Source organism: Eretmochelys imbricata, chromosome 7 (assembly GCF_965152235.1).
Source record: "Eretmochelys imbricata isolate rEreImb1 chromosome 7, rEreImb1.hap1, whole genome shotgun sequence".
Lineage (NCBI taxonomy): Eukaryota > Metazoa > Chordata > Testudines > Cheloniidae > Eretmochelys > Eretmochelys imbricata.
Window position 1 is genome coordinate 122,455,369 of NC_135578.1, and position 27,529 is coordinate 122,482,897.

The 27,529-nt window shown below is 61.1% G+C and overlaps 1 protein-coding gene across 1 annotated transcript; it reads right to left on the minus strand.

Moving 5' to 3' along the window:
• Positions 1-584: 584 nt before the first annotated feature.
• PDZD7 (PDZ domain containing 7) lies at positions 585-26,398 on the minus strand. Its single transcript, XM_077822706.1, has 15 exons — positions 26,206-26,398; positions 24,780-24,920; positions 21,683-21,857; positions 19,698-19,874; positions 18,119-18,266; positions 17,613-17,673; positions 16,482-16,940; positions 14,353-14,541; positions 12,414-12,568; positions 10,458-10,549; positions 5,512-5,603; positions 4,777-4,848; positions 3,703-4,251; positions 2,856-2,956; positions 585-725 (listed from the first exon to the last, which is right to left on the minus strand). The coding sequence occupies exons 1-15, from the start codon at positions 26,396-26,398 to the stop codon at positions 585-587; spliced, it is 2,745 nt and encodes a 914-aa protein (XP_077678832.1).
• Between the last annotated feature and the right edge of the window lie 1,131 nt (positions 26,399-27,529).

Genomic DNA, 27,529 nt, shown 5'->3' on the forward strand with positions numbered 1-27,529 from the left:
CGCTCCCGGGGGGGGTGGGGGGGCTAGGGTGTATGGGGGTCCTTACAAAAGCAGCGTGCTGGAAGCAATGCTCCCCTTCCCTCCCCCAGGCAGGGGAGCGGTAGCAGTAGGAGGGCTTTTAGCCTCTCCCGCGGCCTCCAGCTCGGAGCCGGATGGTGGGGCTGTGGCTGGGAGCCACCCTGGGCCGATGACCTGTCCCCTGCAGGAGGCGGCACGGGGGCAGCGTGGCCATTGCAGCCCCATGGCGTGGTAGCCCCCCGCTGCGCCCTCCTGCCCCCGGGGCTGAGTCTCGCCCATGCACCCAAGACCAGTGGGGGTGTCTGCATGTCAGGGGTGCGCCAGGCCCTGCTGCCGGAGCCGCCCCCTCCCCGGGGCCAGGCCTGGCTGAGGCCACCTGGTGCTCTCTGGCAGCGCACTGAGCGGGGGGCCTCTTCTCCCACCCCGCCAGGCTGCAGTCGGGCTCGTGGGGCTGGATGCCCATAGCCATGGGCTCTGCCTGTCCTCCCGTGGGCCTGGAAGACATCCGTCTGGCTGTCCGCTCAGCCCGTCGCTGCTAGCCTGGCACCGTCCCTGGCTGGGCTGCGTCACGCCTTGGACACCTTCACCACCAGCTCCATGGGTGCCTGCCGGTTGGTCCTGTAGGCCTGGCGGATGAGGTCCACCGCCCGCTGGTGGGTGACGTTCTGCAGGCTTGCCCCGTCCACCGCCACCAGCTCGTCCCCAGCCTGGCAAGGCCAGAGAGACAGGGTTGGGAGCCTACAGTGATTGGTCGCCAGCCATGGACATGCAGCCACCTCTGGGGTAGGACACGGCAGCTGTGGCAACAGCACGTAGCAATCCTACACAATGATGGGGGCCAGGCAGTGACAAAGGGGGGAGGAGTGCAACTACCTTGCACCCTGGGGTTTTATTTGGCTTGGGGGGTTGGTTAAGGGCAGGGCTGCTCCCTGGGCTGGGGTAGAAGCAGCCATAGCGGGGAGGATGCAGGGCACTGAGGGCAGGGATCCCCCCTCTCTCCCCCGGCAGGCTGAGGGGTGACAGCCCTGCTGCGCCTGGCTCTGGGCTGGAGCCCCAGCTCCTCCCTCTGTTACCTGGGGTGCTGGGTGGGGCCCTGGGGACCAGGCTGGGAGCTTGGTGTTCCTGCATTGGGGGTGGGGGTGGGGTTACCGAACGTCAGGACGCCTGGGTTCTTGGGGAGGGGAGTGGGGGGCTAGGGGTTAGACTCCAAGCCCTCTCTTCCTCTAACCAATAGCCCCCCTCTGCCCCTCCTCCAGCATGCAGACTGGAACCCAGGAGTCCTGGCTCCTGCCTGCTGCCCCTCCATTAACCTGGACGATGTTATCCAGCGCCGCCCCCGCCAAACGCCCTGGGACCTGTCTGAGAAACCGGAGGGGGTGGGGGGCATGGCCTCCTTCAGCACTGCCCACAACTCTGTCTTCCGTGGGACGGCCGTGGGCCTGGTGTCAAGCCAGCTGCCAACTGCTGCTGTGGGGCAGGGCATGGGGGTGGCGGCTGCTGGGTGGGCAGGGCCCCAACAAGGGCTCTTTGTCAGTGCCACAATGGAGGCCGCAGGGGCTGTCCTCCCCCTTCTGCCACCCCCGGGCACAGCCCAGCTTTGCCATGGGTGGGAGGCTAGATGCAGTGACACCAAGCGACAGGCTGTGGGCATACGGCGTCCCGCTGGCCAGGGCCTGACCCCGCTGCCCCCACCCCCACGTGGAGCAGTCAAGGGCAGGGCAAGCATGTGGCTTCCCAAGTTGCATGCAGGCAGGGGCAGCTGGCTCTGGGGGGCACCTAGCCCCCTAGTCGGCTGCCTATGCCCAAATGCCTACCCAACTCCTCTCCTTGCTCGACCTCCTGGGCCAATCATGCTCACTAGCTCCTGGCTACTTCCCCTTGGGGGTGGGCTAGCCCTGCAGGACCAGTGGAGCTAGACCCTGGCTACCTCCCTGCCAGACTGCGCTGGCCCCACAGGAAGCCCCCTCCCTCCCCCCATCTGGGCTCCAGGATACATCAAGGAGGCTGGTGGCAGGGACGGGGCTAGCTGGTGGGCAGAGCACTGGGCTGGAACGTGGGACAGCTGGGTTCTAAGGGTCTACCACAGCCTGCCTGAGTGTCACTTAATCGTGCCATGCCTCAGTTTCCCCACTGATAGTGGGGGGAGCAGTGACCCTGGGCAGTAGGGAGAATGGCTGTTAGTGCTTTAAAATCTGGAGCTGCAGGGCCCCATCCTGCCCACTGCTTCCATGGCTCTGGAAGCCTCCAGGCTGGACACATCATTTCAAACACATCTTGCCGCCTTGTGCTTACAAAGAACCCTTCCAAATGTGACCCGAAGGGTAACTGATGCCGGGGTGCCTGCCTGTGTCTGTTGCCAGCCTGAACCAATGGCTCTGGGCGGCCCAAACTGCCCCTGCTCAGGCCAACTGACTGCTAACTCTGAACCCTACTGATGGCAAAAGGCCGTTTTGCATTTCTCGCCCCTGAGCAAAGCACACAAAGGAGAGCGATGCTCCCGCTATGCAGAGCTGTGCCACCCACAGACGTGTGCTTTGCCATCTCGTTGGGGGGGGGCATGGGCGGAGCATGGGAAAGGTCCACGCTCCTGTGAAAAGTGCTGGTGTCTGAGCCTAGCGCAGGAGAGCAGCTGGGCCTCTGTCATTCAGCTTGTGTGTCCGACTCAGCCCTGGCCAGCGCCGCAGGTACGCGTCCCTCCCCGGACGCCCCCAGGACCCCGTGTCTGCCCAGTGTCTGATCACACAATGGATCTGTGCCGCAGAGAGACCAGCTAACTGCCCCGGGGGTTAGCCCCAGCCGCGGCAGGGAGCCCCCACCCTCCCCCCCACTCCCCGTACCTTCAGGGCCCCGCTCAGGAACGCCGCCCCTCCAGGAAAGATCTTCTCGATCTTCACCATCGGCTGCACCTTGGACTCGATCCCGCCTGAGACGCTGATCCCTGGAAGGCAGGGGTGGACCAGCCCCAGCCTGCCCAGTCGGCCCAGACCCCCTCCCCCCCAAGCTGGCACCATGGACCTGACACCTGTGGGCAGCCTCCAAGGCATGGCCCGCTTTAGCCACCCCCGACCCTATAGCTGGGATGTGAGGGGTCGGGGGCGGGGGGGGTGGTGCCGGAAGGGGATTTCCGATTCCCTAGGGCTAGTGAGCCCAGCCTGGCACCGTGGCAGACTCTGGTACTCCAGCACCATCCCCGGCCCGTGCCCACGCCCCACTGCACCCCCCCCCCAGCTGAGTCTGTACTAGCAGACAGGGCTGGGTCCCCCTCCCTTTGGCACCTGAAACAGGACAGAGACTCTGGGGCGGGTGGGAGGGCGGCTGGTATCTGTATTTAAGGGAGCGCCCACCCCCACCCCCCCAAGCAGATCAGGCTGCTGTTGTGGCAGGCCCTACACAAACACAGAGCAGGCTATGGTGGGCTCAGCTCCCCGGTACCAGGACTGGGCTGGGCCCAACTGTGACCCCTCCCGGGCCAGGCTGGTTTTCAAACTCCCACGTGACCGACCCCCACTTCCCTTAGATTCGATGCCATGGCCGGCCCCGGTGCTGGGGTCTGTGAGCACGGAGGTGGGGCTGCAGGCGGTACATAGGGGGCAGGGAGGAGCTGCAGGGAGCCCAGGGGGCCTGGAGCAGCTGCAGGGAACCCAGGGGTGGGGAGCTCAGGGGGCACGGCGGGGTGCCACTCACCCAAGGACTGCCTGAGCTTGGAGAGGTGGACGGTCATCAGCTCGTACTCCTCCTCGGCCGGGCCGTTGTGGGCCAGCCCCTCTTCTCCCTGGGTCCCTTGGCTGGGCGCCGAGATGCCCGTGAAGACCTGGCAGAGCCGTGGCCGGGCCCGCTGAGGCTTGCTGAGCCCCACATAGAGCGAGTCCCCCCCTGGCTCGGCCTTGCCCTGCCCATCGGGGGAGCTGGGGGTGCGTGGCCGCTCGCTGCCCTGCCCTGGTGGCTGTGCCAACCCCTCTGCGGAGGGGTCAGGACATGGCATGAGCCCCGGGCTCTGGGCAGGCTCTGCCAGCAGCCAGCTGGGCCCACCGGCAGCTGGAGTTGCAGGGGGAATGGGGAGGGCCACGCAGGCATCCACGGGCACGTCGGGCAGGGGCGTGTAGCCGCGCGGGCGAGTCCATCGGGAGGAGCCCTTCAGCCGCTCCAGCCCTGCCCTCGGTGCCACCCCCTCCTCCTTGGCGCCCCCCGGCTCCGGGGCCTGGAGCGGCTGCAGCAGGAAACCTCCCCGGCGGTCTGCAAAGGAGAGACGGGGCTGTTAGCAACGTGCCGGGGCAGCCCCCCGCCCCATCCCCTCCCAATGGGCCTCTGAGACCCACCCCGGCCCTAGCCCTGCCCTGTCCCCAGCCTCCAAGACCACCCTGTCCCCCGAGAGGCCCCAGCCCTTTCCTGCCCCATGACCTCCGAGCCTCCCGGCCCCCAGTCCTGCCACCCCCCCAGCCCCAGGCTCTGAGCCCCCCATCAGCGGAGAATCAGAGCATGCGGTGACTGCCTGTTGGATCCCGGCCCCAGGACTCCAGCCACCCTCCCAGCCAGCCCCTGGCAGCCCCAGAGCCCTGCCCTGACGTGACCCACAATCCCGTGGGCGCTTGGGGCCAGCTGGGACGTGCGGGAACCACCTGGCTCAGCTGGTGGCCCGTGACTGTCGCCCTCTAGTGGACAGAGCCTGCAGCGTTGCCAGCCCTACATGTGCAGCCAGTGTGTGTGTGTGGGGGGGGGGGGAAGAGGCAGCAGGGGGCTGGGGGGGGGGGCAGTACTGACCAGGCACGGGTGTGATGAGGTGTCTCCTGGGAGGCATTTCCTGCTGCGCCGGGTGGAGCGTGGGCGATTTCCCTGCAGGCGGGCAGAGAAGCGCATCAGAGACAAGCCGGGCCCTTCGCTCTGGTTCCCGTTGCCCGAGGCTCTGGCTGCTGGCACGGCGCCTCCCCCGAACCAGCCCTACTGCCCACGCGGCGCCAGGCTGCCACCCCCTTCCAGGCCGCGCCTCGCTGGAAAGTTTGGGGCTTCTGCCACCAGCCCAGTGCTGACTGCAGCTGTGGCCCCCCCGGTCCTCCCACTCTGCCAGCAGCGCCCTGCCCGACTGGCACTCAGTGGCAGGGCACTGACTCCCCTTTCCCCTGCTAGGCTGGAGCCTGGGCCGTGGAGTGCATGTGGTGAGCATCCAGCCTTGTGCCCGGCTTCAGGGGGGGGCTGCTCCGAGCCGATCGCAGGCCTGTGGCTGGGGTGACGGGCGATGGGACACAGCAGTGGGGGTGCGTTTGCAAGGTTCCCACCCAGCCGGCGGGTTTGGATCCTCACCCGCTGGGCCCATGGTTTCATGGTGCCCAGGGTAAAGAGGGGTTTGTGCCAGGACCCAGGGGCTTTAGGAAGGGGCAGGGCCACGTTCATCACCAGGGGTAATGGAAGACTGGCAACCTGGGATCCCCGAAGCCAGCCCCCAAAAGGAGAGGAGTTGGGAGGCCAGCTGGGCCCAGCCCTCGCGGGGGCTCCCCCTACCTGCTCTGCTCTTCAGGGCGTCATATGCCTCCAGCTCCAGCCGCACGACCATACTGTCGAAGCGGCCCATGTCGGTGGAGGTGACCAGGCTCCTGCAAGGGGCAAGCTCTTAGTGCCCAAGTGACTGCCACTGAAATGCAGCCACCTCTGGGGCAGAACATGACCGCTGCTTAACAGCACACAGCAACATGAGGTGACAACTGAGGGCAGAAGCATCCCAGATTCAATTGCAATAGTGGGGGTGATTCTAGGGAACCTAATGTAGTTACCCAGCCAGGATCTGCCCAGGACGTCACCTCTACGCTCACTGTGAAAACTGCCATGAATGGAGGGACATGAGGGATCAGGGGCTTGGACCCAGCCCAGAACCCCCTAGCACCAGTGTCTTAGTACCTAGTCAGAGGCAAGAGCACCCGCTAGGGCCCTGCCTGCATCATGCGCTCTAGCCCCCCTGGAAATGCATGGACCTCGAGCCGACATCCCACCGGGGCCACAGGGCTCAGGGCTGAGCTAGTTAATCTAACTGCTGAGCAGGGGTAAATCCAGCCCTGGTGAAACCAGCAGCCCCGGCTGTGTGGGATGGAGACTGGCGAGGCAGGGTGCAGTGTGAGGCCGGAGCGAGGAGACAGTCTGAGCTGGAATGGAAAGTCTAGGAGGAGGAGGAGCTGGGAGGCCAGGAGTGCAGAGCAAGCGGTGGGGGCCGTTCACCGTCTCGGGGCACAGAGGGAAGAGGCGCTAAGGGCCAGGATCATGAGCCAAATCCTGCTCCTGAGGCTGGGGGAACCTGCAGGGACCCCAGGGAGTTAAAGGAGCTGCCGGCCGCTCAGGGCCGAGTTCAGAATCTGGGCCGCGCAGCCTCTCTGTCCTGTCTCGCAACCTGCCGCAAGAGCCTTCTCCCTCACAGCATGTGTGCTGTTTGATTGCAGAATAAACGCCCTGTCTGAGACAGGACCCGGATGGCGCCACGGGCAACCACTGGGCCTGTGACCCCAGCGCGCCCCATCACCAGCCTCATACTTCTTGACATATTTCTTGACACCTTAAATGACTGTTTCTTGGAGCAGCTAGTCCTGGAACCCACAACAGTAGATGCAATTCTTGATTTAGTCCTAAGTGGAGCACAGGATCTGGTCCAAGAGGTGAATATAGCTGGACCCCCTTGGCAATAGTGACCACATTATAATTAAATTTAATATCCCTGTGGCAGGAAAAACCCCACAGTGGCCCAACACGGTAGCATTGAATTTCAGAAAGGGGAACTACACAAAAATGAGGAAGTTAGTGAATCAGAAATTAAAAGGTACAGCGCCAAAAGTGAAATCCCTGTAAGCTGCATGGAAATTTTTTTAAGACACCATAATAGAGGCTGAACTTAAATATATCCCCCAAATTAAAAAACATCGTAAAAGAACCAAAAAAGTGCCACTGTGGCTAAACAACAAAATAAAAGAAGCAGTGAGAGGCAAAAAGGCATCTCTTAAAAAGTGGAAGTTAAATCTTAGTGAGGAAAATAGGAAGGAGCATAAACTCTGGAAAAGGAAGCGTAAAAATATAATTAGGAAGGTCAAAAAAGAATTTGAAGAACAGCTAGCCAAAGACTCAAAAAGTAATAGCAAATTTTTTTGAAGTACGTCAGAAGCAGGAAGCTGCTAACCAACCAGTGGGGCCACTGGACGATCGAGATGCTAAAGGAGCACGCAAGGACGATAAGGCCATTGCGGAGAAACTAAATGAATTCTTTGCATCAGTCTTCATGGCTGAGGATGTGAGGGAGATTCCCAAACCTGAGCCGTTCTTTTTAGGTGAGAAATCTGAGGAACTGTCCCAGATTGAAGAGTCATTAGAGGAAGTTTTGGAACAACTTGATAAACTAAACAGTAATAAGTTACCAGGACCAGACGGGATTCACCCAAGAGTTCTGAAGGAACTGAGATGTGAAATTGTAGACCTACTAACTGTAGCCTGTAACAGATCATTTAAATCTACTTCTGTACCAGATGACTGGAGGAGAGCTAATGTGACGCCAATTTTTATAAAGGGCTCCAGAGGTGATCCTGGCAATTACAGGCCGGTAAGCCTGACTTCAGTACTGGGCAAACTGGTTGAAACTATAGCAAAGAACAAAATTGTCAGACACACAGATGAACATAATTTGTTGGAGAAGAGTCAACACGGTTTTTGTAAAGGGAAATCACGCCTCACCAATCTACTAGAATTCTCTGAGCGGGTCAACAAGCATGTGGACAAGGGGCTGTGACGTTATTGACATAAGCTGGGACCGTATAGATCACTGTTGCAACCAAAGTCCTGTAGTGGCACAAAATCTTGTATAAAGGGGGTCAAATGAGGTGTCTAAGACAAGGTTATGATTTGCTGGTTATGATTATGCTGCCTATATGTGGGTGTCATTTTTATAGTTGAAGTTATGATTATTGGCTCTGTACTGTCTGTATTTCAAACCTGTGCTCTGCTTCTGGGGAACACTCCAGACAAGTTGGTGTCAGCTCTGCCTAGCCTGCTTGATGGCCCATTAAGGACCATCAGCGACACAACTGACCCACTGAGAGAAGGCAGACACACCTTGGGACTCAGCAAGGTGTGCAGGGACCTGCCTATGGACAGAACTCTGAGGTTTTCCCAGGCCGTGTGAGGGACAGCTTGTCCTTGGGACAAAGAAAGACAGACCACACGGCAAGAGACTATAAAAACCTGCTGCAGCTCCTCCATCGGGTCTTCAACCCTGTTTCTACCTCTGGAGGGACTTTGCTACACTGAAGCTTTGAACCAAGGACTTAAAGATCCATCCCAGCTGGGGATGTTCTCCAGAGACTTGATTTGAACCTGCACTTTATTCCATCACTGCTGCAAGCCTGAACCAAGAACTTGGCCATTACTGTATGTCATTGATTCCACTTAACCAAACCTAGCTCTCATCTATAGCTTTTCCTTTTATGAATAAACCTTTAGATTTTAGATTCTAAAGGATTGATAACAGCGTGATTTGTGGGTAAGATCTGATTTGTTTATTGACCTGGGTCTGGGGCTTGGTCCTTTGGGATCGAAAGAAACGTTTTTCTTTCACTGGGGTATTGGTTTTCATAACTATTTGTCCCCATAACGAGTGGCACTGGTGGGGATACTGGGAAACTGGGGTGCCTAAGGGAATTGCTTGTGTGACTTGTGGTTAGCCAGTGGGGTAAAACCAAAGTCCTCTCTGTCTGGCTGGTTTGGTTTGCCTCGGTGTGCATAGAAATCCCAGCCTTGGGCTGTGACTGCCCTGCTTGAAGCAATTTGTTCTGAATTGGCACTCTCAGTGGGGTCCCGCCAGAACCAGCCTCGTTACAGGGGGATAAATTGGTTAGTCTCTAAGGTGCCACAAGTACTCCTTTTCTTAGTGGCTATAGTGTACTTAGATTTTCAGAATGCCTTTGACGAGGTCCCTCACCAAAGTCTCTTAAGCAAAGTAAGCTGTCATGGGGTAGGAGGGAAGGTCCTCTTGTGTATTGGTAACTGGTTAAAAGATAGGAAACAAAGGGTAGGAATAAATGGTCAGTTTTCAGACTGGAGAGAGGTAAATAGTGGTGTCCCCCAGGGTCTGTCCTGGGCCCAGTCCTATTCAGCATATTCATAAATGATCTGGAGAAAGGGGTAGACAGTGAGGTGGCAAAATTTGCAGATGATACAAAACTACTCAAGGTAGTTAAGTCCCAGGCAGACTGCAACGAGCTACAAAGGGATCTCACAAACCTAGGTGACTGGGCAACAAAATGGCAGATGAAATTCAATGTTGATAAATGCAAAGTGATGCACATTGGAAAACATCATCCCAATTATACATGTAAAATGATGGGGTCTAAATTAGCTATTACCGCTCAGGAAAGAGACCTTGGAGTCCTTGTGGGTAGTTCTCTGAAAACATCCACTCAGTGTGCAGCGGCCGTCAAAAAGGTGAGCAGAATGTTGGGAATCGTTAGGAAAGGGATAGATAACAAGACAGAAAATATCATATTGCCTCTATATAAATCCATGGGACGCTCACAGCTTGGATGCTGCGTGTAGATGTGGTCGCCCCATCTCAGAAAAGATATACTGGAATTGGAAAAGGTTCAGAAAAGGGCAACAAAAATTAGTAGAAAGAACAGGAGGACTTGTGGCACCTTAGAGACTAACAAATGTATTTGAGCTTATGCCCACGAAAGCTTATGCTCAAATAAATTGGTTAGTCTCTAAGGTGCCACAAGTCCTCCTTTTCTTTTTGTGAATACAGACTAACACAGCTGTTACTCTGACACCTGTCAAAAATGATTAGGGGTCTGGAAAGGCTGCCGTATGAGGAGTGGTTAATAAGACTGGGACTTTTCAGCTTGGAAAAGAGACCACTAAGGGGGGATATGACTGAGGTCTATAAAATCATGACTGGTGTGGAGAAAATAAAGAAGGAAGTGTTATTTATTCCTTCTCATAATACAAGAACCAGGGGTCACCAAATGAAATTAATAGGCAGCAGGTTTAAAACAAACAAAAGGAAGTATTTCTTCACACAACACACAGTCAACCTGTGGAACTCCTTGCCAGAGGATGTCGTGAAGGCCAAGACTATAGCAGGGTTCAAAAACGAACTAGATAAGTTCATGGAGGATAGGTCCATCAATGGCTATTAGCCAGGATGGGCAGGGATGGTGTCCTTAGCCTCTGTTTGCCAGAAGCTGGGAATGAGCGACAGGGGATGGATCACTTGATAATTCCCTGTTCTGTTCATTCCCTCTGGGGCACCTGGCATTAGCCACTGTCGGCAGACAGGATACTGGGCTAGATGGACCTTTGGTCTGACCCAGTATGGCCGTTCTTATACCCCCAGGCACAGGGGCCTGTTTCTCTGTCCCTTGGGACATGCCCCACGGAAAGCAGCACAGAGAGAACCCTCCATCCCAGCATCGTTCACCCACCTGACATCCCTCAGAAGCAGGAGTTTCTCAGGCCGGTCCAGGATGGCCAGGAGTGGCCTCACCAAGTCCTCCACCCCACCTTCATGGACATACTGCAGGCAAAGGACAGGCAGCGTCAGACGGGCCCCTTCGCTGGCCAGAGCCCAGAGCACCAGGCAGTGCTTAGCCAGCGCCAAAATGCAGCCAAATCTGGGGGGGCGGGGACGCAGGCAGGGTTTCACAGCACCCAGCAACAAGCTGGAACAGCTCTGAAGAGGGAATAATGATTTCTCCCAGGGGTGGGGGTGGCGGGGGAGGCAGAACCTGATCATCCCCCTGCTGGCATTTGGCCAGGACCTTCGGGCTTTCATGTGGGGCCAGGGCCTGCTCACAGTGGCGAGTTACTCCCTCCACTTTAAATCACTTCCCTGCCCTTAATGCAGATTAACAGCGTCAGTGAGAACAGGATCCGGTCCCAGGTCAAGCAGTGAGCACAAGGGGCAGGGCCCTGCCCTCCAGGCAGCGCCTGCTGGTGCTGCGGCTCGGTACTGACGCGGGGGCCCAGCGCTGCTGGCTGGCTCACTGGCAGCTGTTCCTGCTTAGCCCGGGAGAGCCAAGGGCCGGGGCGCGGGGCAAGCTGGGGGCTGGGCGGCGAGGGGCCTGGGGAGGAGACGGTAGCTCCCGTGCAATGGGCTAGTTCTACCCAGCACAGCTGGGGAGGCTGCCAGGACTCTCCCCCCCTCCCCATCACCCCATTGCCCAGGGGTCAGGATTAGACCCCCTGGCCAGCACTCAGACCAGCCACGCCCCGTCCCAGCCAGAGGCTGGCAGCTGCCCCATGCCGGGAGTGGGAAAGCGGCACGGGTCTGGCTGTGACGCCCTGGCAGAGGGGGCGCCGGGGGCCAGGGGTTTGCCACAAGAGAGCCAGGGGGCTTTGTTATGAGAGGCCCCTGGGAAAAGGTTTCCTGGCCAGGAAACTCCTCCAAAAGGGGGCACTGGGGTGGCCAGGCATCCCCAATGGGGTGGGGAGGGGGCACAAGTGAAGCAGCAGAACTGGTTTGGTTTATGACCCGGATTTGAATCGGGACTAAACCCTTGTTACCAGTGAGGTGCGGGAGAGTGGGATCTAGGGGCTAGAATTGGGGTGTGGGAGCCAGGAACACAGGGCTCTGCTTGTGACCTGGTGCCAGTCCCTGCCCCCCGTGCCTCAGTTTCCCCTGCTATCTGATGGAGCTAATGACACCTGCTCTCCTCCCTGAGGCACTGGTGGGGCTGGGGTGAGCCAGAGGCTGGCCTCACTTTGACCCTGTCCCTGCCAGCTGGTGGGTGAACCTGCGGAAAAGGGGGGTCTCTACCTATGGAACAAGAGTCCCCCTCCTGGGTGGCCTAGTGGAGATGCCCAGGGGTGGGGGTTGCAAGGGGTTAATCTGGATTCTGTCTGGGTCCAGCCCTTCTCCGTGAAGGTGGGAGGGGCAATGGGGTTGGGGTGAGCAATTGGGCAGGGGTGGGGGGCTGAGCTCTCAAGGACACACGGGCAGGCTCCGAGCGGCATCTAGTGTTCACTAGAGACACCAGCACCTAGCAGGCCCCAGGGTCAGCGTGTGCCCAGGCTCCCTGGCTGCAGGGATGGGTCTGTGGGGAGCTCTAGGTGGAAGGCTGCCAGGGCACAGCGGGAGGTAGCGCTGCCCTGGACATGTCCTTCTCTAGCACTTTCATCCCTGCACGCAGCCACGAGCAAAGCCAGGCACCGTCCCCGAGGAGAGATCCAGGTGGGGAAACTGAGGCACGGAGGGGGTGACCCGTTAACGCAGAGGCGGGGACGGAGCTGAGAGAACTCAGCTCTCCCACTGCACAGCGGGGCATGGTGGGGGGGTGGGCACAGGGTGGCGAGCCAAGGAAACAGGCCCCGGAACCGAGTCCAGAGCCCTCGCCGGGCTGGGAGAAGCAGCAGCCCGGGCGCATGCCCACACTCCTTACCCGGCTGCAGTGACGCAGCACGGCCGTGACCTCGTCCTCCGTCAGCAGCTTCCCGGCCACGTCCCGGAGAAGCAGGAGGTGGCTCTCAGCGGCTGGGCTGGGCTCACGGGTGGCACGCCCCGGGGAGCCCAGGATGCTGACGGGGCGGCCTTTGTCTGGGGAGCAGCAAAGCAGGGTGAGCGCAGGGCCGCTGGGGCGGTGATGGGAGGCCAGGGAGCTCCAGAGAGGTGGCCCTCACCTGAGCCCAGGTCGTGGCCCCCTGGCTGTGTAGGTTCCTTCCCTTCCCAGGGGCTCAGCAGCAGGGCTGGGACCAGCCCCTCCCACCGCACAGCCGGGACAGACTCCACTAGCTGGGAGCAGTAGTAGGTTGTTCTCCTCCAGGTGCCCGCTGCCAGAGGGGACTGTGGCATGCTCAGCGAGTGGGTTACCCAGGTAGCTGCGTGTACAGCTCATGGATCGGACCCCTGGCCAGCTGTGGGCGCCCCATTTGCGCACACAGCTGTGTACACGCTTTTGCAAAGACGTGCCCCGATGGCCCTGATCAACCCCTGCTCCTGATTCATCAGCCAGTCCCTCCCTGTCCCCACCCACCCCCGCAATTCTCCTTCCCACCCCACAGGCCTGGCCGGGGCCGACTCCTCACTGGAGCTCATCAGCTGGGAGCCAAACAGGGGCAGCGTTGGAAACGGAGAGACTCTGCAGACCCGGGGGCTCTGGGCACTCCCAGTGGGGCCGCAGGGGGCTGGGCTCCGTCTGCCGGGTCCCGAACCAGGCGCCCCGAGCCCAGCCCACATGGCAACGGCCCAAGATCAGCTAAAGCCAGAGCCAAAGAGCAGCGGCTGAGCGCAGCGTCCTGGTGAGGGCCCCACTGGGTAATCAGCCTCCGCACCCCATGGCCCCAGTGTCGGGGGCTACGGATCTACCAGGAGCAGCCCAGCGCGGCATCCCCGGACTGGCCATGGTACAGCTGAGATGCCCCCTGCCTTCAAATCAGGGGTGCCTAACGGCCTCTCCCCCAAATCCCCCGGGGGATCCAATCTCCTCCGGCCACAGGCACCAGGGAAAGGAAGGGGGCCGGGTCTCTCCAGGACAGCCAGTGGGGAGGCAAATGGCACACGCAGCAGCACAGGCCTGCACACATGCATGTGCAAACATCGGCACTCGCATGCACACGCGTGCCGTCATACGCCTGCACACGCGTGCATTGCAGTTACCCCGCTTCGGGCTCCGGCTGACAAGTTTCTGCAGGGCGCTGGCTGCAGGCGGAAAGCAGAGGGCAAAACCAGCACACCAGGTGATTCGCCAGCAGCCCTGGGGAGCCAGGGGTTAATGCCCTGTGGGGTCTGGGCCATCTCCCCTGGGGTTCAGTGGGTGAGCTGGTGCCAGCAGCCTTGAGGCTGCGACTGCCTCCCACAGCTCGGGGGGTGGGCAGGCGGTGTGCCAGGCAGGACAGCGGTTTGCAGTTAAGGACTGGGAATCAGGAGACCTGGGGTCGACCCCTGACTCTGCCACAGGCCACCGGTGACCCTGGGCAAGTCACTTCACCTTTCAGGGCCTCGACAATCTCAGCTGCAAGAGGAGGGGTTGCACAGGCTGGCAGCTCTGGGGGCAGAGCCCATCTCCCTGGGTGTGTGTGGTGGGGAGCAGGTCCCTTTCTCCCTGGGCACGGAGGAGAGGGGGCAGGGGCCATCTCTTCCTGGGCCCCAGGCTAGGCAACACCAAGCAATCAAAATTCATGTGATTTAAAATAATAAATTCCCTGGGGGAATCGCCATGGGGCCAGACCCACCCCCGTCGGGGAGCAGGGAATCCTCATGCATGCCTCCCCGCCCCAGGAGCAGAGCTGGGCACGTCCCTCCCACACATCCCTGGAGCCATTCCAGCCCCCACCCCCAACACAGCCTCGCCACCCCCGCCCAGGTGTCCCAGCGCCCTTTACCTTTCCCCCCCTCCGGGCTGGCCGGGGACCTGGCCCATCTCCTGCGCCCTGGTGGCCCAGCCCCCTCGCTGCCCGGTGCCCAGCTCTGCCTCGCCCGGCTGCCTCGGAAGAAGAGGTTGGCGAGGGTCTTGGAGCGCCGCAGTCCGGCCTTGTCCCCGGCGGGCGCTGGAGGCTCCTGCCTCTTCTCCTCTGGTGCCAGGAAGAGAGCCACCGATCAGACCCGGGGCCAGGCGGGAGCAGCGGCTCGGAGCCAAGCACGTCTCACCCTGGCCCCCTCGGGCACCGCTGGGCATTGGATCCGGGCCCCGACCCCAGCCTGGGTTTGCCAGGCGACCACCACAGAGCACAGCCATCTCCACTGTGCCAACCCCCTGCCTTCCCAGCACCCGCCCTCCTCGTCTTCTCCTGGCTGGGCCCAGCCCCATCTCCCACCCGTGCTCCCCGGAACTTCCTTCTCCTGCCCTGCATGCCAGACGCTGCTGCCGAGTTCTCTGCACCCCTAGGCAGGACGGCGCCCTGCTTGGGCATCCCGCACCGCTCCCCTTGCAAGGGGTGCGTGCCCCCCATCCCACCGCGAGCTGCCCAGGGATCATGGCGCCCAGCTCACCCAGCCCCCCGGGCCAGGCTGGGTGTTACAGACAGGGACAGTCGGGGGGGCTGGTTGGCTGCTGGACCTGCAGCTCCCCCCTACCCTGCGTGGCTGTAGGAGTTGGGGCGTTGAACACTCCGATACATAGTCTCCTCCGGGCCTGGACATAGGGGAAGGAGCTGGGTCGGACCCCCGGACAGCTCGAGGCCCCCCTCGCTGCGGGGCAGGGGAAGCGGAAGCTCAGTTCAGACACCCGGGATGTCACCATCTGAAAGTGGGGAGTCAGGACCAGCTAATTCCCCGCCCGGGGGCAGGGCCACTGGAAATGAGAGGAACCTGCCTGGGATACACAGCAGGGAGGGTGCTGCTCTCCGCGCCAGGCAGGCAGAGGGCACCTGCTTTCCGGGCTGGGCTGATTCCCCCATGTCTGGCTGAGCCCGAGTCCCCCTGTGAGGCGGAGTCGCACCTCCGGACACAGGGGGCCGGCTGCTCCCCTGGACAGAGTCGAGGCTCCAGCACGGGACGAGGAGCTAAGGGGGCTGGGGGGCAGGAGAGGAGAGCCCAGCGTGTGGGGACTTCAGGTGCTCCCTGGGGGCTGGGGGACAGCAGGTCGGGCATCAGTAGAGCTCTGGGGGTGTGTGGGGGCGTGGATCACAGGGCTGGGCTGGCAGGGGCTGCGGGTCAGGAGTGAGGGGCCCTGGCAGAGCTGTGTGTGGTGGGAGCCCAGGACTGGGCTAGCAGGGGCTGCAGGTCGGGATTGAGGGGCCTTTGCAGAGCTGGGGAATGGGGGGGCCCAGGGCTGGTCTAGCAGGGGACTGCGGGTCAGGATTGAGGGGCATTGGCCGATCTGGGGAATGGGGGGGCCCAGGACTGGGCTAGCAGGGGGCTGCGGGTCAGGATTGGGGGGCATTGGCAGAGCTGGGGAATGGGGGGCCCAGGGCTGGGCTAGCAGGGGACTGCGGGTCAGGATTGAGGGGCATTGGCAGAGCTGGGGAAGGGGGGCCCAGAACTGGGCTAGCAGGGGCCTGCGAGTTGGGATTGAGGGGCACTGGCAGAGCTGGGGAATGGGGCGGCCCAGGATTGGGCTAGCAGGGGACTGCGGGTCAGGATTGAGGGGCATTGGCAGAGCTGGGGAATGGGGGGGCCCAGGACTGGGCTAGCAGGGGACTGAGGGTCGGGATTGAGGGGCATTGGCAGAGCTGGGGAATGGGGGGACCCAGGACTGGGCTAGCAGGGGCCTGCGAGTTGGGATTGAGGGGCACTGGCAGAGCTGGGGAATGGGGGGGCCCAGGACTGGGCTAGCAGGGGCCTGCGAGTTGGGATTGAGGGGCATTGGCGGAGCTGGGGAATGGGGGGGCCCAGGGCTGGGCTAGCAGGGGGCTGCGGGTCAGGATTGAGGGGCACTGGCAGAGCTGGGGAAGGGGGGGCCCAGAACTGGGCTAGCAGGGGCCTGCGAGTTGGGATTGAGGGGCACCAGTATGTGCAGACAGGGGGAGCCCATTCAGCTCATGCTCTGGCCAGTCCCGGCGCCAGCACCTACCGCCCACGGTGAGGTAGCTCTGGGATCTCTTGAGGGGCTGCCGTGGGCGGCTCAGCGCCAGGAGCAGGGCCATCCAGGGCGAGTCCGAGAGCTCCTTGTTGGAGAAGGGTCTGTGCTTCTTGCTGGGGAGCGGGTCCCGGAAACTCTTGGCCCGGATGGCCGTGTCCTTCAAGATCTCCGGCGGGTGCACGGTGCGCCAGGTCTCGGTCCCCGCAGTCCCGTCACCGGAAGGGGGCAGGTCCGTCTGCATGGCTGTCTCCACTCGCTCCAGGGAGCGGCTGCATGCCGGAGGGTCCTCCATGGAGATGGAGACGTCCACCATGTGGGCTGGGGCGGGGCTGGAGAGCGGGGCCTGGGGCCGCCCGTCCAGGGAGCTGAGCGGGGTCCCCAAGGAGTAGGAGGAGACGGAGGAGCTGGTCTCCGAGGCCTGCGAGAACTGCTGCAGTTGGCCATTGGACACTGGGAAGAGATGAAGGGATGAGAATCCATGGGGAGGGAAGGAGCCACCACCAGCCTTGGCCCCTGGGATCTCACAGCGTCTGTCTGGGCCCTGTGGAACTTCATAGCCCGGTGGGTGTGGAACCCAGGCCCTGAGCTGGAGCTGCAGGAGAACCACCAGAGATGCTAGCTATGTACATGTCAGTGTGCCCCTACTACCCAGCTATGTGTCACAGGCCCTGTACTGCTGGTAGGTAATGAAGATTCCCCATGAGCTCTCATGGCCAGGAGCGCACGCTCTTGGGAGCAGCCAGGTCTGGGCGGTTGTGGAGTGCAGCATAGTGACCTCTGGACAGTGCCAGCCGGCCAAAGATTGGTGGCACCCCTAGGCGCCAACACTGCACCTGTGCCCGTGAATCTCAAGGCCCGTTCCAGGAGTGACCGGGTGGTGCTGTCATCTAAACGCAGCTGGGTCACTGAGCCCTCAGCAGGCACTTCCCGAGGTCACGTGGCGAGGAAGGGTCAGACCCCGGAACAGGACCCAGGTGTCCGGGCTCCCAGCCCTATGCTCGCTCAGCGAGACAGGACAGCACTGGAGTCTCATTATGATTCCCAGCGGCCGCGGAACTTGCCCCCAGCCGACCCGCTCTAAGCAGGGATGTCCCGAGGGGGCTTCGAGGGGGGCTTCCTTACACTGACTGAGCCAGCAGTATTCGGCCACCATCTCCTTGTAGGCAGGGAAGTGGCCCGTCTCCTAGACGTGGAGGGAAGGATGAGGGTTAGCGTGTAACCGGCTGCCCCGGGCAGCGTCTTCGAGATGAACCCGATCTGCGCGCCGGAGCCTGCCATGAATAATGCAGCCGCCTGCCAGCGCCTAGCTGGGTTGAAACTGGATCTGCCCAAGAGTGAGGCCCGCGCCCCGGCTTGGGCACCAGCCAGGAGCTCCCCAGAGCTGCCTACGTCAGGGGAACGCCGAGCAGCCACCAGCGCCGGGCGGGGGAGAAGCAGAGTGACTGCTCCATGCCCCGGGAAGGGCCTTCGGGCTGGGAGTCACCAGAGTCCCTCTCGTGGCAACGTGTCAAGTGCCCAGACCATGAGGGGCTTCTCCAGGGTGGCACGGTCCCGCCTCCCCCTCCCGGGGCCGGTCGTGGCCTGGGGTGTGAGCCCAACGCTGCCCAGCCCAGAGCCCCAGGTCCTACCTGGATGGTCAGCATGATGTGTGTCTGCCCCTTTAGCACTTCCACTGCCTTGCTATGGCTGATGGCGTCGAACTTGACTCCGTTGGCTGCAAGGACTTGATCTCCCACTCTGATCCCGTTCTGCTCCGCCAGCCCGCCAGGGTCGACCCTGGAACGACCCACGTCAGGCAGCCGGTGGCTCTCAGCCCCCTGGATGGGGAGGCCCCCCGAGCCCAGTTCATCTCCCTAAGGGGCGCGCGACCCACCGCTGGGGACACGTGAAACCGGACTGGGGTGATCAACTCAAGGGCCTGAACCCACACTGGACGGGCTGCCCAGCCTGCTAGATCCTGCCCCATCGCCAAGGCTGGGACAAACCCTGCTTCTAGCCAAGCGATATCTCCAGACAAGACCATGTGACATCCCCTGATCCCCACATCTGAACCTTCCCAGCCGGGTGCGGGTCCAGCTGTTTCTTGTCATCAGCTGGGAGATGCTCTGGCTGAATTGCTGTGCCCTAGCTGGGTGCCTAGCTCTGGCTGCTCCTTGCCCCATGCTCCCTGGCTTGGTGGGGCTGTGTCTGCCCTTGGATGGAGGAGGGGGGCGGTCTCTGGCCCTGGCTCTGCCTGCTGCCCCCTGGCTGGAGGGGGTTTCTGGCATAGTGGGACCAAACCTCCACGGAGGTCTCCACTCACCCCCTAGGGCTTTGCTCACCATCCTTTGGACAAGGGCGATTTTTGCCAAGCTCAGAGAGAAGCCAGGTGCGTAACCCCCCCCCAGCGTGGGACCCGTCGCCTGGCATTTCAGAGGCCACTGCTGGGAATCTGGCCTCAGTCGGCGCTTTGCCGGGGAAGGGACAGAGAGTCTGTAAACCTTTAACATATCACCCGGACAGAAGGAACAGTGGAGATCCCACGTGTCCCTTTGGACAGTGTTTCTTCGTTTTGGAAAGGTGGAGATGTTTGAGCGAGGAACCTGCTGACTTATTCTTAGGGACGGGGCAGGGCAACCCCCCCCGGAGCACCGCAGGCGAAAACGAATCCCCGTGGGGATCCACGCTAGGGATGGAAACGGCCTGTAAGCAGGACCCAGAAAATCCCGCAGGCTCCTACATAAGAACTTGCTCCTGCAAACGCACGGGATGGGGCTCGTCACATGGGTGCAGAGCTGCTCAGCTCAGAGTCCTGGGGCAGCAAAGTAGGTCCAGCCCCAGCCTTAACTCCGCCCGCTTCGGGGGGGGGATATTCACCATCCAGTTTTCTGATGGGCGGAGCATTCTGAGGCCTGGATCCAGCAGTCCAGTGGTCAGCTGGCTCCTTGCTGTCATGTAGTCTGGAGACTACAACTCCCAGCAAACCTTGGTCTTAAAGGGCCACCTACCCCACACATGCGCTGGCTGTACCTGCCCTAAGCCGCTTTGTAACGGAGTTAATTAGATTTGCAGCTGCCCCCCACTCCCAGGGCTCCGTAAGCAGTAAGGGGCTTCTCCTCCAGAAGATCTCAGACACGGGAGGCCCCACAGGACGCTCTCCGGGTGCTCAGGACACGGTGTGGCTAGTGGGTGCCAGGCGCCGAGCGAAGCTGCTGGGGCCCAAGGTACCTGGAGACGTAGATGCCAAGGCCGAACTCCTTCCCCCCGCGGATGTTGAAGCCCAGACAGTAGTCGTCGGAGGTGGTGTAGAGGTGGACCATGCGTCTCACGCCGCCCTCGGAGCTGCTGTCCGACGGGGTCGACCCGCTCTTCTCCACGATCAGGCGCCTGTTCGCGACATCCACCCTGCCACGAGAGCAACCGCGGCAAGATTCAAACAGGGGCCCGAAATCCCGGGGCTGGCTCTGGCACGACTTGGGCCCCAGGGTACGTCTACATGGAGAACCCTACAGCAGTCCAGCTGCAGTGCGTCAGTCCAGACGCTACAGACGGGAGGGGTTCTCCGCTCACCAGAGCAAATCCACCTGCCTGAGAGCCGGTCGCTGGGCCGACAGAAGAATTCTTCCCTTTACCTAGTGCTGTCTACACAGGGATGTACGTTGGCTTAATTACGTCGCTCGGAGGTGGGGGGTGTGTGTGGATTTTTTGCACGTGGCTGGCTCGATCTCATTCTCCAGGGTAGCCCAGCCCCCAGTCTCACAGAGCTGCTCTCCGACGGTGGCAATCTCATGACGTCAGACAACCTGCCGGAACGTCCACCGTGGGAACGGCAGAAATCTCATGAGATTGGCTCTTTCTCCAGCCACTTTGGGCCCCTGCTGAGGTTCTGGCTGCATCCAAACCGGAAAACAGTTGTTTGGATACAGGCCCAAAGCCGGGATGGTCAGAAGTGCCCGACTCTAAACGAACGCCAGTGGGAACTGGCTGCCGGCTTTGAAAAATCTTCCCCCAGACCCAGGCTGGGAGCTGGTGGTTCAAATCAGACTCCCCCTGGGAACTGCAGGGGGCATGGATCTGTGGGTCCAGTTTCGACCTCTCTCTAGCTTTGATATTACGTATAGAGGGAAATCTCACCTGCCCGGAACCTGAACTGCAAATATTTGGAGGTTTGGAAAAGGTGGAGGAATTTTTCATTCCCATGGTGGGACCCTGTCCCCCTTCTGGCTGGTAGATCGGACCCCACGAGAGAGGCTGTCCTGGAGGTTTGACCTCTCCCGAGGGAGCCTGCCCATGAGTTTCCAGGCCAGGGGACTCTGCTAGATCAGGGAAGTTTAGGATCAGAATCCAAACTTTCAGGAGCGAATCCAACCCCCGTCTCCAAACCCACTAAGATTCTGCCCTTGCATAGCTCCTGAAGCCTGCCTTGCTCCCCAACAGCTAACAGGGCAGAGTCAGAGACCACGGTGATAGGCACAGCACAGGAATCTGGCAAGAATCCAGTGTTCCTCTTCTCAAAAGACCCCTGCGGGGATCGAACCCACGACCTCTAGATCACGAAACAGGCATCTTTACAGGACAAGCTAAGGAAGCCAGGCTCTGCCAGCTGATTCGACCCTAGAACTGTTGGGGGTGAGATTTGGAAAACCCCGATAATGAACAAACCAGTCTCTCAAACATTTAGCCCTTGCGTCTCACCGAGCTCCGCCACGGCCCCTGAACGCCCACCTCAGTTCCAGCCCGCCATGAAGCTGTGCCAACCCAATCTGGGCTCTCCCTGCACATCTCTGCCGGTGCCCCTCAATCCTGGCTCAGAGCCCCCCCGCAATCGCCCCGGCCCCCTGCCAACCTAGAGCCCTGCCGGTATTCCTCAACCCTTCCCCCGCTATTCCATTCCCCGCCCTCGACCCCAGGGTGCCCAGCGTGCAGATCTGTGTGAGGCGGACAAACAAGGGCCCAGCATGTGTCCCTGGGACACCCAGTTCCCTGAGGGCCCAGTGCAGGATTCAAACCCACCCTCCGGAGGGGACCGCTGAGCGCACTAACCCCACGGGGCACCGAGTCCCGAGTTCGCTCCAATGTGCTCTCCCGGCTTCTCGTGAACCCGAGAGCTCCCTCTCTGCTCAGAGGAATGCGGCTTTGGCCCACCCGCATCAGACACTGGGACGGGCCAAGGATCGGGGCACGGTGTAGGCAGTGAGCGCGCCTCTGCTTACCACGTGGTCTTTTCTCGGGAGAATTTAATCCCTGGCACCTTTCCCATGCGCCTCACCATCATCCGCAGCCGGTTGTTCCCAGTCAAGACCTTGACGGCACTCCCCATGGTGATGCTCTCCAAGCTCACGCTGTTCACCTCCGTGATTTTGTCTCCGATGCACAGGCCGGCCAGGTCTGCAACATTAAACGGAGACCCCTGAGAGCAGGCTGAGAGAAGGCGGCTGGGCTGCGTGGGACGGGGGAGCAAAAAGCTGGAGGGCGGCAAGTTCTCAGCTCAGCAGCAGCCAGATCTGGCCTGGTGTGCTGTAGCAAACACCTCGACCTGGAACAATAAGGTTGGGACTCGGCCTCCAACCCTGGGATTGGAAGGTCATGGCCGTGTGGCGTGGGGGAAAGCAGTTTCCTTGATGTCATGCACGCTCCTGCTTCCCTCACCAAATTTCCACCAGCAATGACCACGGCCACAGGTCTCAGGTACTTACCCGGCCCCCCTCTCTGCAGTATCACAACCTCTAATGCGTTCAGCCTCCCTACAGGCCTGCGAGGTGGAAACTGTCCATTGTCACTGTCCAGACAGAGGCTAAGTGACTTGCCCAAGGTCATGCAGGAAGCCTGTGGCAGACACCAGGAAACAGAACCCGCAGCTTCTATCTACTCGGGCTGGCGCTCTGGCCATTGGGCAAGGCTTCCTCCAGGGTCACAGGAAAAGGCTCTGGCACTATGTAGCTGGCCTGGCCCTGGCCTGTTGCTGAGACCAGACACATGAGCTCCTCCAGGCTACTGGGGCGTCATGTTTTGATCCTGCCCAAAGGGGAAGCTAAGATTTTCAGCACCTTTCCTCAAACTAATTCCAACAACGATTAACGAGCACCGAACCTGAAGCCGCCAGGAACTGGAACCGAGCCTGGGTGTTCTTATTTCTGACAACAGCGTGTTATTCGGACAGCCTCTGCCCGCATTGGATTGCTCTGGTGCTTGCAGAGTTACAGGGGACTAGGATGACCAGACAGCAAGTGTGAAAAATCAGGACAGGGGTTGGGGAGTAATAGGAGCGTATATAAGAAAAAGACCCCAAAATCGGGACTGTCCCTATAAAATTGGGACATCTGGTCACCTTACAGGGGACAGCCAAATAAATCACTCCCCTCCCGTAAAGGGTTAACAGAGGAGGCAAGGCAAAGGGCTTCCCATGCCCCACAGAGATAGCTAGGCCCCCCTCACTTCCCACCCCAATGCAACGAACCCGACACAGGGTTCAGAGCGTCAAGGCCAGAGGGGACCATGAGATCTCCTGTGTTGCGCAGACCACAGAACCTCCCCCAGCTCCGCCTGGATTGAGGCCAATCACTTGCGTTTGACTAAAGCAGAGATCCCCAAACTGTGGGGCAAGGAGGAACATTCTAGGGGGGGCGCGGCATGCAGCTCTGCTCTTGGTCCGCCCCCAGCTGTGGCCCCAGCCTTGGCCCCCTTACCCCTGTCTGCATCCCCCACTCTCACAGCCTCGGTCCCGGTCCTGGCTCGGGGGGTGGGGGGTGCAGACAGGGGTAAGGGGGACACAAGGTGAAAAGTTTGGGGACCACTGGACTAAAGCATTTGCCACTGGATCCGAAGACATCAAGTGCTGGAGAACCCACTGAGTCCCTTGGCGACTTGCTCCGGGGTTAGTCACCCTCTCTGTGGAAAACACCGGTCTGATTTCAATTTGAATTTGCCTGGTTTGAACCTCCAGCCATTGAATCCTAGAATCTCAGGGTTGGAAGGGACCTCAGGAGGTCATCTAGTCCAACCCCTGCTCCAAGCAGGGCCAACCCCAACTAAATCATTGGTCCTGGTTCTGCCAGTCATTGGAGGAGCCTTTTAGTACCGGGGTTTTCTCCGCGGCTCCTCTCCAGTTTTCCCAACATCCGTTTTATGACGTGGAGCTGGCGCGGGGTTGCTGACCCCAAAAAGCGGGTGTCAGACCTCAGTGACCCATCAGATGGGTCCCCAAATCATGCAATGGACTAACTAATGTTTGCTGAGCCGCCCTTGGTGGTTTGCATTCCCCCCGTCCCCAGTGTGTGTTGCCGATTTAGGCTGAGGAATACGATTCTATCCCCTACACCCCGACAGCTAATCCTTTTGGGCGGCTCCCCCCACAGCCCCACATCTGCTCCTCCAGCTGCTGTGGAAGTTCTTCACCCGCACACCCCTGGCCTCTGGGGGGGCACCTCTGGGGGGTCCGCGTCTCCCTCTGCCAGGCCGGGTGTTGCAAGGAAGGGGCGGGGGCACCCTGAGCTGCTTTGTTCTTTCTGCCCCCTCCTGTGAGAAGGCTGTTGGCTGCTCCCCCCTCAACTCCTCTGGGGGGCTGGGGAGCCCTTTGCCTCCCTCCTGCTGCAGCTCAGGTTGGCGGCTCTTCCCCTGGAGGCGGGGGGGGCAGGCACCCGACCGGTGCGGGGGTTCCCCATGGCAGCTCCTGTGGTATCACGGCGAAACTGGCTCCACCATGGGCCAGTCTCACAGTCTGCTGGGGGGCCTCTGGCGCTAGGCAGGACAGCCGCAGGTTAAGCCATGGCTCGGGCTAAGGGCAGCAGGGCGGGCTTGCGAGCAGCCAGGCAGGAAAGCCCTGCAGTAAACAAACCGGTGGGCCAGCACCCAGCCTGGGTAGCTGAGCTGGACGCGGGGCAGCCGTAGGGCACGGGGCCACGCCGCACAGGCTTCTTCTGCCTTCTCGGCTGAAACAGCGCCCTGCCCAGACCTGCATGTGCGCATGGCCCTTCCCCGGCTCCTTCCCCACCCCGCCACCGTCCCCTGCCGTGCAAGGAGAGCCCACAGACCGGGGCTCCCCGCACGGCCCCCTGCTCTCCACCCAGACATTGGAGCAGCCCCTGGGAGACTACAGATCCCAGCATGCCTCGTTCAGCCCTGCCCTGGGCAGCCCTGCGCTTGGCTCAAGATGGGGCGCTGCCCCTTGGGAGCGTTGTCCGTCCCCAGGGAAGTTGCAGAACAACCCGGGCCAGGCGGATCAAGGTGGAGCATTGCATGCTGGGACTTGTGGTCTCCCCATGACGGCGGGCAGAGGCCCTGGCACGGCGCCCCGCGACGAGCTCCGCTTACCGGCGCTGCTGCCCTCCTCCACTTTGCTGACGAAGATGCCCAGCCCGTGCTCCGAGCCGCCGCGCACGCTGAACCCCAGCCTCCCGTCCGCGCTCCTCTCCACCGTGACGGTGTTGATCACGTCGCTCTCGTCGCCGGCGGCTGTGGGGACAGGGCCCGAACACGGGGGAGAGAACGGGGCGGTTTCCGCAGCTGCCAGGCCCCGCACCGCCGCCCGCTTACGCAAGGCCAGGCCGGGCCAGGCCTCCCTGGCCACGTGAACGGGCCAGGCCGTGTTCCGGGCATACTGCGGCTTTCCGGTGGCCTCGGGAGCGCCGCTGGAGGGCTCCCACGGCATTTACAGGGCTACTGCCCTGTTCCCATCCGCCCACGGAGCCAAGTCCTCACCAAGCCCTTTAGAAGCGTTAACAGCCAGGGATCGCAAAGTGCTTTCCAAGGACCGATTAACTGCACCGCACCCTGCTCCCCCCACTCCCAGGTGGGATTATCACTCCCATTTCACAACTGGGAAACTGAGGCATGGGGGGGGGCCGGGGAGTGACTCGCCCAGTGATAGAACCCAGGTGTCCTGACACTCAGGCAGTGCTTTGGCCACAAAACCATCCTTCCTTGTTAGGTAAAGAACCCAGGTGTCCTGGCTCCCCGTCTCCGGCTCTAACCCGCTTCCTACCCTGTTTGGATTTGAACGCAAAGGGCCACATTCATCCCTGGCATAACTGCCTGGGCCCGAGCGCGTGCTCGGGGTGACGTGCGTAGTGTGGGAAGTTCCCTATGCTGCAGAATTTCTGCCCATCAATAATTAACGAAAAACAAAACTGCACCCAATCCCCGCGGCCGGGAGGCTGGGACTGGCCTCCAGACCAGGCTGCAGCTAATGGAGTTACCCTGGAGATGAATTTAGTGCTAAGATTTTTGCTCCTGCTCAGACCGATGGAGCACGTGCAAGGAACGAAGACAAGTTCACTGCAGTGAATTTCAGCCTTTTCCACACTGGTACCTCTCCCTCACCCCCGACCTCCCTCGCATACACCATGGCCCCCCCATCATTTAGCAATAGGAGTAGGCCAGGGCGGACATGCCCCACGTCCCCCCGGGCGAGAACACCTGGCTCCAAGCTGCTTCCCTGAGCTGTTTGTAGCTGAGCTGAGGTGCAGAGGAAGCTGTGGGGGTGGGGGGAGACTCGGGGGACCAAGTCCAATAAAAAGGGGGCCTGGGTCGACTGGATGGGGAGACACAAGCGCCAACTTCAGGGGCTCTCTCCTGCCTTCGGCAGGGCCAAAGCTGTCCCTGAGGGCACTGCCCTGCCCGACTCATGGCTTGAGAAGGGGCTCGTGTCGGTATCTGGGTGGTGAAGGGTGACCCCAAAAGAAGCCTCCCCCGCCCCGCCCCCCGCAATGGAAGCAGAGAGAGGCCCCAGCTGCCGTACCTTCGATGGGCGAGTTGATGAGAATGACCCGTCCCATGGGCGACGAGGTGCGGCTGCCCCGCGGGTGCCCATTCACCAGCCGGTTCGGCTTCCCGAGCAGGTAGCGGGCGGCCACGCTGGCGTCGCTGCCCGAGCCGCGGGAGTGGGTGGCGCAGGCCGCGTCCCTCAGCACTGAGTCGGAACCGTGTGCCATGGCGGGGCGGGGCGGCCGCTAGTCATGGAGGGACCCCGGCGTCCGGGGGACGTCTTCAGTGCGGGAGCAGGGAGGGACCCCGCACCCTGCCCCGGGGAAGCCTGATTCCGTCGGGCGGCCGGGGCGGATCGTTACATTTTGGCTGCTCGGGTTTCCTCCCGCCAATGGAAGTGGGCGCCTGACCCAGCCCAGTGGCATGTTCCTCCGGGTGGGCGCGAAAGGGGCCGGGGCCGCGTTTCCCGCCAGGTCTCAGCTCCGTCCGGGGGCCTCACCCGACGGCGCCTTTCCTGTGCCTACGGCATCAAATCCAAACGGACCCACGTCAGCCCCACAGCTCTCCCCACTGCCGGGCTCCAGGGCCCCACCAGCGAATAACAAGGGTCATTCGGAACAGCCCGCCCGCGCCTGACACCCCCACGCACGGGAAAAGCTCCCAGGCCAAATCCGGAGAGGAGCTCGCCGATCCGGTCACTTACACTGGCCTCCATTGGGGTCACTCCGGATTTCCACCAGCGCAGGAGGGAATCGGAATCAGTGCTGGCCCCTCATCGGTCAGTCAGTTAGCTCCCCGGGGGGGCATTCAGACCCAGGGGCAAGTAGGCCTGGCCCAACAGGAGGAATAGCTCTGCCAAGCTCACCCTGCCCTGCGGCCAGAGAGTCCCCAGACTTTTAGGCCATGTGGGCCCATGTCTATTGGCCGCCCGGCCTGCTCTGCGTAACACCAGACACCAGCACTCACCCGCTGATTCCTGTATCAAGCCCCTGTCTAGGGGCGAGCCAGAGCCCATGTACTAGGCTCTTTTCCCCCGGAACAACACTGGCAGTCCGGTAATCGAGGGACAGTTAGACCAGAAGGGGCGATAGGCCAGATTTGGCCCTCGGTGCACATTGGAAACACCTCTGTTTACATCAGGGGAGTTACTCCAGATTTACACCGGCACAGAGGAGATCAGAATCTGGCCCTAGCCCCATGCACTACACCGGAGTTCATCCGGATTTACACTTGACGGTGTGAGATCAGCTTCTGGCCCCAACCTGGCTGATTTAAAGGGAATCCCTCTGGGTTTACACCGGGATCAGGGAGATCACAGTCCAGCAACAATCCCGTTGGTTTTCCTGGAGCTACTCTAG